General features: G+C 35.1%; 2 protein-coding genes across 2 annotated transcripts; one reads left to right on the top strand and one right to left on the bottom strand.

The window, feature by feature from the left end:
* Nucleotides 1-2,991: 2,991 nt before the first annotated feature.
* On the bottom strand, nucleotides 2,992-7,870 carry LOC114715038 (uncharacterized). Its single transcript, XM_028899844.1, has 4 exons — nucleotides 7,854-7,870; nucleotides 4,936-5,275; nucleotides 4,130-4,846; nucleotides 2,992-3,084 (listed from the first exon to the last, which is right to left on the bottom strand). The coding sequence occupies exons 1-4, from the start codon at nucleotides 7,868-7,870 to the stop codon at nucleotides 2,992-2,994; spliced, it is 1,167 nt and encodes a 388-aa protein (XP_028755677.1).
* A 767-nt stretch (nucleotides 7,871-8,637) lies between these two features.
* On the top strand, nucleotides 8,638-10,023 carry LOC114715049 (serine acetyltransferase 5). Its single transcript, XM_028899855.1, has 2 exons — nucleotides 8,638-9,166; nucleotides 9,444-10,023. Exons 1-2 carry the CDS (start codon nucleotides 8,774-8,776, stop codon nucleotides 9,933-9,935), a joined length of 885 nt encoding a protein of 294 aa, XP_028755688.1. The 5' UTR covers nucleotides 8,638-8,773; the 3' UTR covers nucleotides 9,936-10,023.
* Nucleotides 10,024-12,394: the final 2,371 nt, after the last annotated feature.

Raw genomic sequence — 12,394 nt, 5'->3', positions numbered from 1 at the left:
TAAGTTGTGATTTTGTTTACTGAACTTGTAATTCTGTATAATGAACTTGTGATCTGCCATACCTGAATTGTAATCTGGTTTACTGAACTTGTCAATATGTCATAGTGGAGGTGTCATTTCCCATAGTGAACTTGTTGTTGTATATACTTACTTGATTAATGTCTTTTACATGCAGGAGCTGAAGAAGTTACGTGAGCGCCTAATGAAGAGGATAGAGGAAGGGCAAAAGATGCTAATGAAAATGGTGGATGAGGAGTTGGTGAAGGTGCAAATCCCAAGACAGGGAGATGGTAGGAAGGGTAAATCAAGAGGAAAGGCTCGGTTGAGATAGTTCCTACAAATATAAGTGACTCTGAAGATGATAAGGAGGAAAGGCGCAACAATGATGACACAACTGAGGAAAAGGAGAAGGATGAAGTAAGCAGTGAAGATGGAGACAGTCATGGAAAGGGTGACACAGAGAATGACAGCGACAATAAAGAGATGGAGGAAGAGGGTCAAGGGGATGGTGATGACAGGAGCGAAGGGGAGAGGAAACACAAGGGTGATGGGGAGGGTGATGACAAGCAACCACTTGTGATGGGGAGTGCAATACCCACAACTAGTTCCCCTATGGAAGTGGCAGGCAATATTGTAGGTGATGATGCAGAGGGTGACATACCTGCAACCAGTCCCCCTAGGGAAGTGTCACCCACCATTAAAGGTGATGAGGCAGAAGGTCACTCACCGATAGAGGTATCCCCCCTGGCCATTGTTGAATATGTTGGAGTTGAAGGCACAATCAAGAGTGAAGAGGCCTATGGAGCCCGAGGATATTTTTTTCAACTTAATCAGCTGAGCTATCAAAGGTGATGAGGGTGAGATGTAAGTGAAAATCTTTGCTTATGTGATGTTATTTGTTGACTATATGTTAACATAACACATATAGTAACTCACTTGAATATGTTTCAGTCCTTTGATCAGAATGTTCGATGAAGACATCCCCCGACGATTGCTGCATTCGCTTGGTGGAAATAACAAGGTGAGTAACCGAGTGATGTCGTTGGTCTGTAAGGTTTTGGTGCAAGAGCAGCAGGCAGTTGAAGGCTGAGTTAGGAGGCATATATTTGATACAGACTTCATGGTGAGGTTTCTGTATTACTAATAGGCTTTGTTGATTGACAAGATTGGAAATGAAAATGACAGAATAAAGTGTGTTACAGTGAATAACAACTTGGTTTTCTGCATTTCACAGGCCATAATGACCCGTGATCCAGCTCGTTGGGATCCTAACTAGCATGCACGACAAATACTTCCGCATTATGTTGGCTACAACATAGGTGACTGTGACGTGATTTTGGGTCCTGCTCTAGTTGGGGAGTATTAGTTCTGTTTTGCATTCGAACTAAAGACCCAGAAGTTCAATGTCCTTGATTCTATGCAAGGAAGTTTACAGTGTAAGAAGACCCACCTCCAAGCAGAAGAAGGCAGCCACATATGACCCCCAAGAAATGGCCATCACCGGATGTGTAAGATGTTACTGACCTGTGCATGTTAGATAGGGAAATGACAGTTTTATATTATTATCCTTTTGATGAATATGGCATATGTGCAGAGGGATCGGTTTGAAGACATACTTCACATGGTCAAACCATATTTTAGTGATAACTTGGAAATTGTCTGGCCTGATGTACCACAGCAGAATAATTTGTGAGTGTCTACACCCTACTCATGTGATATGTTATTTGGCAATAATTTGTGAGTGTCTATACCCTACTCATGTGATATGTTATTTGGCTGTGTTGGTTTGAGGAGCTGAAACTGTTAAGGTGGTGTTGTGGGCAGGAGGGACTGTGGTGTGCATGTGCTCATATGGCTCAGGAAATGGGAGCCTAATGTTCCCCTTGAATATACCGAGGTATTGACATTACCTTATTTATTGTGCAATCAAGAGTGACCACATGTGACTTGTTTGGTGGTAAACTTACTGTGCAGGCTGATGTGTCCTCTTTTCGGCGCGAGCTGATGTGGTGGCTAGTGAACCATGATGACAATGAATGCCATCAGAATGTGTATGATCTTATCTCACAACCAGAGAAGGACCGAATGACCAAGAAGAGGAGAACGTCTTTATAGAGAGCATTTAAATTAGGCTGTGTGACTTTTACTAACTTTGTCAATGGATTCATTTGTTGAAATTGTATGCCAATTATTGTAATGGTTATGATATAGTTGGATTGATGGTATAACAGCACTTATATTTGGAATGACAAATTTCCCTTTAGTCAGGCCAATGACAAGTTTAGTATAGGCAACGACAAGTTCATTATGGCCAATGACAACTTGTGAAAAGGTTTTCATACAAATTTGTGATTCTATATTAAAGGTGGCTAAATTTGCACATTGATTCACGGAATGAGAGGTTGACAAAGGAAAATGACAAGCTGACAATGCCAAATCACTAGTTCCCAAGATGTTTTCATGCAAAGGAAAATTTTTGTTCCAATTAGTGAAATTCCACTTATGATGAATGATAGGTTCACTAAGGAAATTGACAAGTTTGACTAGCGAAACTTACAAGTTCCGATAAGGTTTTCATAAAACCGAGATTGTCTGTTGAGATGAGTGGATTTCCACTTATGATAATCACGGAATGACAAGTTCACTAAGGAAATTGACAAGTTGACTTGAGAAAGTTACAAGTTCCGATAAAGTTTTCATGAAACCGAGATTGTCTGTTGAGATGAGTGGATTCCCACTTGTGATAATCACGGAATGACAAGTTCACTAAGGAAATTAACAAGTTGACTTGAGAAAGTTACAAGTTCCGATAAAGTTTTCATGAAACCGAGATTGTCTGTTAAGATGAGTGGATTCCCACTTGTGATAATCACGGAATGACAAGTTCACTAAGGAAATTGACAAGTTGACTTGGGAAATTTACAAGTTCCGATAAAGTTTTCATGAAACCAAGATTCTTTGTTGACATTAGTAGATTCCCACTTACAATAATCATAGAATGACAAGTTCACAAACGAAAGTGACAAGTTCACTACCGAAAAGTACAAGTTCGAATAATGTTTTCATGAAACGACTGGATTTCCACTATGGTGAACACAAAGTTACAACTTCAGAAAGGGAAATGACAAGTTTACTATGGAAAATGACAATTTCCCATAAGGTTTTAATACATTTTCATACTTTTGAAGACAGTGATTACATTGCACATTTCCAAGAGCAACCACTACTGATAAACACGAAATGACAACTTGATATTGCCAAATGACAACTTTACTATGCCACATGACAAGTTTCTATAAGGTTTTGACACATTTCATTTTCTGACAGCAACCACTTCTGATAAACATGGAATTACACTTTGCACATTTCTGACAGCAACCACTTCTGATAAACACGAAATGACAACTTGATATTGCCAAATGACAACTTTACTATGCCACATGACAAGTTTCTATAAGGTTTTGACACATTTCGTTTTCTGACAGCAACCACTTCTGATAAACATGGAATTACACTTTGCACATTTCTGACAGCAACCACTTCTGATAAACACGAAATGACAACTTGATATTGCCAAATGACAACTTTACTATGCCACATGACAAGTTTCTATAAGGTTTTGACACATTTCATTTTCTGACAGCAACCACTTCTGATAAACATGGAATTACACTTTGCACATTTCTGACAGCAACCACTTCTGATGAACATGAAATTACAAGTGCACAAAAGCAAATGACAACTTAACTATGCAAAATAACAAGAAGTGACAAGTTCTGATTTCTTTCACAGGAACAAGTTCTTTACAACATTCAATGACAAGTGCACATTAACTTGCATCTTCCACTTAATGTCCCTTTGTCCCAAACATAGAAGTAACAAAAAATATATGTGCACATCTACCAAAATATATGTGCACATCTACAAAAAATTAAGAAGGATGAACCCTATATGTGCTAAAAAAATTAGTTGTCCCATTTGTAAGTGGAAGTCAACTTGGGTTAGGATTTTTGCATGTCCTCTTTGTATGTCCAGGATGAAGACATCTAGTGTAATGATATATTTTTTTGTTGTGGAATTGTGATTCCTTTCTATTTCTTCTTGGTCTTCCAGAAGGCCTAGCAGTTACTAGGGGTAAAAGCAAGGGTTGAGCAGTAAGATTCTCAAACGTATAGTCATTCAGGTGAGGCATATCAATTATCACCACTGGAGCCATGCTCCGGGCATAGATTTTTTCTTGGGATGAACGTTTGTAACACTCTTCAACATAATCATAAACGTTTCCCCCTATGGTCTTAATGGCTGCACAAGCATGTGAGCATGGAATCCCTAACATTTGCCAAGTTCCACAGCTACGTTGGTGTAGGCTAAGGTCCACTCTTTGGTCTCCACGTGATGTGTGCACACATATTCTTCCCCTTCCATAATTCTCACAATGCATGTACCTACCGAAATACACATGCTCCAATACTTTTGCCTCTATTTTTGGCCTAACGCAATTACTCCACTTAGTCATTGCTGCATATGATGCATGCGTCTTTCTTGCTACTTTCTCCCGGTGCTCATGGATCATTTGGGCCACGTTATGCTTCCTCTCCCTTACCATCCAAGCATTAAAAGATTCAGCTAAATTAGTTGTTATGTTGTCCCACCTTCTATATGGGAACTTGCTCAATGCCCACCTATCCACATCACCTTGATTGATAACCCACTCATATAACTCATGAGACATGGTTCTAAGATCATCCACCGCATGATCAAACTCATCCGCAAGTCTTGCATAAGTCACTTTATCCAGTACCTTCAATGCATCTTTCTTTGAATTTTCACTTGTCCTTCCCGACCTCTGTTTAATTTCATATATTCAGAGCTAAAGTTCTCCTTCACATGCCTATAACAGTATGCATGCCTTTCACCCCCAAATATTGCTTGCACAGCACCAATTATAGAATTATGTCTATCTGACACAATAGTCAGTTGCATTGAACCAACTATTTGTTTAATCTTGTGAAAAAACCACGTCCAGTCATCAAGATTCTCTCCCTTCACCACTGCTATTGCAAACGGCAACATCGCATCATCCGTATCATATGCCGAAGCTGACAGTAATGTCCCCTTATATGGACCACTTAAATGAGTACCATCAACATATAATATAGGCCTTGCACCGTTCAAAAAACCCTCAACACATGCACCGTATGCAATGAACACACGCTCAAATCTATTACCAATGGAGGCCCATTCAGCAACCGTTTTGTCATCAGTTTCCTTCAACCTTTCACATAACCATGGTTTTAATTAATCCGAATAATCATTATAAATTAAACAATTGTATTCTGTTGTTAGAAAGTTTGATTATTATCATTCGAATTTTACAATTATAAAAACAAGGGGGTAATTAATGTGTAAATCTTTATAGTTTTAAGCAGTTTTTAATTAAGTCCCTATAATTTTTTTCTTTTTATCAGGTCCCTATATTTTCACATGTTTTTAATTATGTCTTTATAATTTTTTTTTTATCAGATCCTTATTGTTTTACTTTATTTTTAATTAGGTCCTTGTATTTTTTATTTTTTATTCCATAAATAATAATATTCTATAAATAATAAATTATTACAACAATGTTATGTTAATATTCTTTTAAATTTTTAGTTAAACACATATATTATTTATTTTTCAATTCTAATTTTTATAATTATAAAATTCAAATACAATAATAAAATTTTCTAAATTAGAATATAATTATAAATAATTTATAGTTAAGTATAATTGATTATTTTGATTTATTAATTACTAAATTGTTATATTAATTATTTTGTCCAATTATATAATTATTAATTTAAAAATAAAATTAATTTTGGAGAATAAAGTTAATAAATAATTTTTTAAAAACTATAAAGGACCTAATTAGAAAATAAGTGAAACTATAAGGATCTGATAAAAAGAAAAAATAGAGAGGCCTAATTAAAAACACGTGAAAGTAAAAAGACTTGATAAAAAGAAAAAATTTTATAGGGACCTAATTAAAAATCACATGAAACTATAAGGACCTGAAAATTAATTATCCCCAAAAGCAAATAAAAACTATAATTATAAAATAAATAACGTAAATTTATGTTTAGTTCAAAATTTTAAACGACTATTAAAATAAAATTATGACAATAATTTATTTCTTATAGAATATTATCAATTATAAATAATATGATTAGAATTTATAGAATAAAAAATTAAGAAACTCCAAAATCCTTATTAAAAATCAGATAAAACTATGGGGATTTTCCTATTAAATTAATTATCCCAGGAAGAAAACATGGATCGCAAAGCAATAGGTGTCAGATTTGTTTCCAATTTAATGTTAATTAACCGTGACTTTTGTGACATAAAATCTCGAGGGCGTTAACTAATTGTAAAATATTACAATAAGTATATATTCAAACATATTATTTATTATTTCTAAACAATATGGCTTGTAATAAAGTTCATTATAATCAATTCTGAAAATTGGAATCAAGATCTTTTGGGTTCACTAGGTTTTGTGCTACGTAAGAAGTTGACTCTCATTTTAAACTCTATTATCTTGGATCATGAATCGAATTGGTAATCTATCTTCCTCTATTTCTAAGCTTGAGCATCAACTACAAATTTTAATACTCATGATTAATAGAGAAATTAGTCTTAAGGAAGATTTGTTGAATAGATTAGAAAATGCCAGTAGCAAGGTTTGAGTCTAATAGAGGTGGTTAGTTCCTCACAATATGACGAATCAATATTCAAACCCCTGTTGAGATAAGTGTCCATATTTAAGGGGTGTTTGGATAAAACCAAACCCTAGTTAGAATATCTTCTGAAAAATAGAGTTTTAGGAGAATAGATTTTGTGAAGAATAGATTTTATGAAAAAATGATTCTAATAAAGTGAGAGTATTTAGATAGTTGTTATCAAAAGCACTTTTTATATGTATAAATTACTAAAAAAGACATAAGTTAATATGATAATTACATAAAAGATAGATTTTATAATATATTTTAATTTGAAGTAATAAAATTGTTAATAATATATTTTTCATCAACATAATTAATAATATATAAGATAATGTAATTAATAAATAATTAATATGTGTATATATATTTATAAAACATAAGATTAAATATGTTTATAAAAAAATAATTGAGAGGTGTTAAAGTCATATTATCGTTGAAATCTACTCTAACAGATACAATTATGTTCTCTAATTTGAATCAGAAGCAAAATGGATTTATTTCATCTGAAACTATGATTTTGAGCCAAAAACCATGATTTTGGCTCAAAACTGCGGTTTGTTAATTTCTCCCTCTGTTTGTCAAACTTGGTTTGGATCCCAAAACCATAGTTTCATCATATTGCCAAACAAGCCCTTAGTGTTTGACAATGTCTCAAAAATATCATTGCTTTAATTTTATCTTTCTAGTAATATGTTTTTTTTTTTGGCTTAAAATATTGAATAAAACTTTCGTTACTCTAATTTCAAAAGGGACTCACCCTCAATCTTTTAAGGATCTCGTGCCTATTAGGTTTTGTAATAGGCTGAGGACTCTTCTCCCTAAACTTGTCTCTCCTTTCCAAAGCACATTCCTTAAAGGTAGATTGATCTCTAGCATCTTGTTAGCGACAGACCTTGTTCACCAAATACACATTGCTAGGAAAGGATAGAAGAAACTTGCATTGAAACTGGACTTGTCAAAAGCTTTTGACAAACTTTTTTGGACTTTTATTGAAGCAATTTTGACCAGAATGCGTTTTCCTCTAAAATGGATCTAACTTGTGCAATATGTCTGTACAATTCAATATAATATTCCGTCCAACTGGAGACTCACCTAGCCGATTTTTTCATCCAGTAGTGGTATTAGACAAGGGATCCTCTGTTGCCATATCACTTTATTTTAACAGCCAACATTTTTTAGTTTCTAATCATTCATCACGAAACCAAGGTGTTCTTCATGGTATTGAAGTATGAAAGGATGCTTTTCTGTTTCCAGCTTGTTGTATGTTGATGATTCTATAATCTTCTTTGAATGTAATAAATTCAATATTGATGAAGTGGATTAGTTTCTTAATACTTACTGCCTTTGGTCTGGATAAAAAATCATTATGGATAAATCTTCCATGCTTGTCTCTCCTAATGTTCCAAATGACATCAAGGGGAAACTAAATAGAAAATTCATTATTGGTTTTTCTTTTGTTTTGTTTTTTTTTTTTTTGGTGATAGGATTTGTTTTTCTGAGTGTTTTGGAAAATAGCTTGGTACGTGGGTTGATTCTGGAAAAGATGAATCTACAATCTATAGGCAAATCATAGGTGCTCCTTTCCCAAGCTATAAGATTCACTTTCATTAAATCTGTGCTCTCTGCCTCCAATGTTCATTTGATCAAATGCATAAAACTTCCCCAAAAGGAGTGCAGCATCATGATGCCAAGTTTATCAATTTTATAAGAAAAGTTAAGATGTACAAAATAAAATAAAAGTTAAGTGGCATAAAATTCTTAAAAAAATATTTCCTAATTAATTTCTTGTTACCGGATTTAACCTCAATTTTTCCTTAAAAAAAATACCAGTATTAGAAAGACACGAACTTTTCCAGTCGAATCGCGGAAATGAGAAATCATACTGTCAAAGAGCACACTTCATAAAATCTTGAATTTTCCGTTCGTGGGGAAGTCCATTTAAACTGAAGAGACGGGCGATCATAATTCAGTAGCTCCGCACCATACAATTCGTGCTATCTCGAGCAATCCCAATGCCCGCCGGTGAAATCCGCTACGCCTCACCGCCACCATCCCCGATGGACGCCTCCTCCGCCTACGAAGATGAGGCCTGGGTCTGGGCTCAAATCAAGGCGGAGGCCCGCCGCGACGCCGAGTCAGAGCCGGCCTTAGCTAGCTATCTCTACTCCACCATCCTTTCTCACCCTTCCCTCGAACGCTCCCTCTCCTTCCACTTGGGCAACAAGCTCTGCTCTTCCACGCTTCTCTCCACCCTCCTTTACGATCTCTTCATCCACGCCTTCGCTTCCGACCCTTCTCTCCGTGCCGCCGCTGTCGCCGACCTTCGCGCTGCCCGCGAACGCGATCCTGCTTGTGTTTCCTACTCCCACTGCCTCCTCAACTACAAAGGTTACCTTGCCGTCCAGGTATTTCAATTTCTCATCTTCGATTTGTTGTCGTTATCCTCGTGAGGCGCGTGTGTGTATCGCGCATTTTGTCTGGATTATTTTCCCGGGAGGATTTGTACCTTCTCGTATTGCTCTGCTGTTATCAATTAAATGTTAGGGTGTTTCATTTGCATCGTCTCTTCTTAATTAATCGAGCTAACGCTTTGCGCATCGGATTTCTCTGTTTTTTTTTTTTTTTTTGGATTTTCTTCCTTTTTTGTTCCTTTTCACCTGAAGGGAAATTTTTACTTTGCAGGCACAGCGTGTGGCGAACAGGTTGTGGCAGCAATCTCGGAGGCCATTAGCTCTGGCACTGCACTCTCGTATTGCGGATGTGTTTGCGGTGGATATACACCCTGCGGCGAAGATTGGGAAAGGGATATTGTTGGATCATGCTACGGGCGTGGTAGTGGGTGAGACGGCGGTGATCGGGAATAATGTGTCGATTCTGCATCATGTGACTCTGGGAGGGACAGGGAAAGTTAGTGGGGATCGGCATCCAAAGATTGGAGATGGAGTTCTTATTGGAGCCGGAGCAACCATTCTAGGGAATATCAAGATTGGAGAAGGTGCAAAAATCGGTGCTGGGTCTGTTGTCTTGATCGATGTGCCGCCCCGGACTACAGCGGTTGGGAATCCGGCGAGGCTGGTGGGTGGAAAGGAGAAGCCGGCCAAGCATGAGGATGTGCCTGGGGAATCCATGGATCACACTTCCTTCATCTCTGAGTGGTCAGATTATGTCATATAATTTGAAAGCTTTTTGAATCAAAACATCACTAGTGGATGATAATTTTGGAGCATGTCCCCGTCTCTCCAGCCTGTTGCTGTGGATTTTTGATTTTAAGAGTTGGGAACTCCAGAATATGATGTACAACATGTTGGACTCTACATATCCACATTGTTTGCTATTTATGTAAGATACTTTAGGTTCGTCATCTGATTTACAAGCATTACATTTTCAGGTGTTTATAATCAGATTGTTATCTTACTGCCCAGAAAATGACATTACATGAGCCATTTTAAATGATGGGCGTAAAAATAGAGAGGTGGGTCTCTGTTGAGGTTATCCAAATGCATGAATAAATAAAATTGTTTTGAGTTCATCTTGGAAGGCATCTTAGAAGTCTTTAATCACAGTTAGATAACTCTTGCTTGCTGTTACCTGTGGTTGCTGAAGAAAGAAACTGCTATGGTTGCTTGTCACTGTAATGGCAATGGTAATAATTGTCTCAGATCTCTGATCTCTCACACTTCTCTCCCTATGCAGCTCTCTATATGGAGGGAAAAGTTAGCTTTTGGTTTAGAGTGCAATGAGATCCCCTCTATTTTCTGTGGCATTTTGTTTGTTGCACACAAAGAAATTGTTTGCATCTTTTGGATGTCAGGTTTTTCTTAGGTATGTCAGGAATCAATGATAAATATGAATGTCAAATTTGCATAATGTCAGCTGGTTATCTGGGGAAAAAAAAAACTGTAGGCTTGTCTTGCAAATGCACAGTGGCCATTTTAGCTGGATGTAAATGTCCTTGTAACCGTGTTATTGTGACCTAGTAATGGCCAAAAACTCAGCTATTATGAATACTAGTGCTTGATATATGTTCGGAAAATACATTCAATGAACTTGGTATTGATCTGTCCAAAGAGAAGACATAATACTCTTTCTGAATCAAAACCTCTGGTATTAAATATTAAAGCTAGTTGGTGATCCTAAATATAAGATTTTAATTTACTGTGTCCCTCAAATTTATAAGATATTCTAAAAAATATCTCTGTTAATTGTAAGGTATTTTCATCCAAATGTAGTACAATGTATATAATTGTATAAGAGTAATTTAAAGAAGCAAACACATATTTGTTATAAATAATTAACTTTAACTAATTTTTTTTAATTTTCTTAAATATATGACCCAAAAAAATCTTCTCAAATTAATCATTCAGTTCTTATATTAAAGATCGTAGGTAGTATCTTGTATTTATCTAAAAATTTAATGCATTTTCTTTCATTTTTACCCGCAAATGTCTCTCATTGTTTTTACCTACTCACTTTTTTTCATCTCTTTCACTTATTCTCCTTCATTCGTCCTCTTTATAAATAAGGATATACTTAAAAACAAAATGACATCTTTTACACACTTATTGTTTTTAATTAATTTTAAGTATTTTAATGTACGTGAGTGAATACCATGGAAGGACATATTCTCATATAATCCATGCCTCAAGTAAGCCGATTCATATTCCCTTTGAATGCAATAATGAACCAAACGACTTCAGACAACATGGTGGGAATATTGAGGACCCCACAAGCCTTATATTATTTATTTATTTATTTATTTTTATGTGGATGTTGTTGGTAGAATGACGCAAAAGGATCATGGAGGAGTATTGAGGAGTGAGGACCAGACAAGCCTTATAATGCAAATTGTTTGTTTCTGTTAGGAGAATCTTACATAAAGATAATGCAGGAAAATTAATTATCTTACCTCAAATATATGGAATTAAGATTAAGAACAAGCAATCTTTTGTCTTTTATGGGGAAAAAAAAGTGGACGAAAAAGCCTTTACATACTTGGCAAATAGTATGTAAATTCATTTGATCATGTTCTAAATCCTGAAAAGCAGCTATAAATTGTGAAAATTTTCTAAATCTTAAAAATTCAATTGTAAATTTTGAAACTTTAATACAGGAAGATTAGTACCAAAACAATTGAAAATTATGGATTGGTTCTAAATATTAGAAGTTCAACCATAAATCTCAAAAGGATAAGTTACAAATCAATTTGTTAAGTATTTGAATTCGATTCATAATTTATAATTGATTTACAAATCTTTCTATATTGATAACAAAGTTTTTAAGATTTTCAACTAATTTCCTAATATTTTCAAACTGATTTCGGTGAACATCCTGTCTCACATATTATATGTCTAATATTTTATCAGGTAATAGGTGCAAAATTTAAAATAAAAATAATTTTTCAATTATCACATTTCAAAAAAACAATTCAATTTCAAATTAATAATAATAAATTCACGTTGATGTGTACAAATATCCCATGGAATTTGACAGTTTCATTAGGGGAAACTGAAAATTATGCTTATGATATTCACAACTTTTTTTAATGGCTTGGAAATTGTGTTTAATAAGCACACATATAATATTTAACTTTATTTTGATTTTAGTTATTAAAATTTAAAATTAGTAGTTTTTGA

This window comes from Neltuma alba, unplaced genomic scaffold, assembly GCF_004799145.2.
Source record: "Neltuma alba isolate B1F8T4 unplaced genomic scaffold, ASM479914v2 tig00011573_pilon, whole genome shotgun sequence".
NCBI classification, from domain to species: domain Eukaryota; kingdom Viridiplantae; phylum Streptophyta; class Magnoliopsida; order Fabales; family Fabaceae; genus Neltuma; species Neltuma alba.
Note: the sequence above shows the minus strand (reverse complement) of the source record. Positions and strands in the feature narration are given on the sequence as shown.

Coding starts and splice junctions, on each gene's coding strand:
- LOC114715038 (XM_028899844.1), bottom strand. Junction 4,847..4,935: donor ATAATTCTATAATTGGTGCT/GTGCAAGCAATA, acceptor GAAATTAAACAG/AGGTCGGGAAGGACAAGTGA. Junction 3,085..4,129: donor AACCCTTGCTTTTACCCCTA/GTAACTGCTAGG, acceptor TGTTCACCATAG/TGGAAATCCAGTCGTTTCAT.
- LOC114715049 (XM_028899855.1), top strand. CDS start 8,774: ATGCCCGCCGGTGAAATCCGCTACGCCTCACCGCCACCATCCCCGATG. Junction 9,167..9,443: donor AAGGTTACCTTGCCGTCCAG/GTATTTCAATTT, acceptor TTTACTTTGCAG/GCACAGCGTGTGGCGAACAG.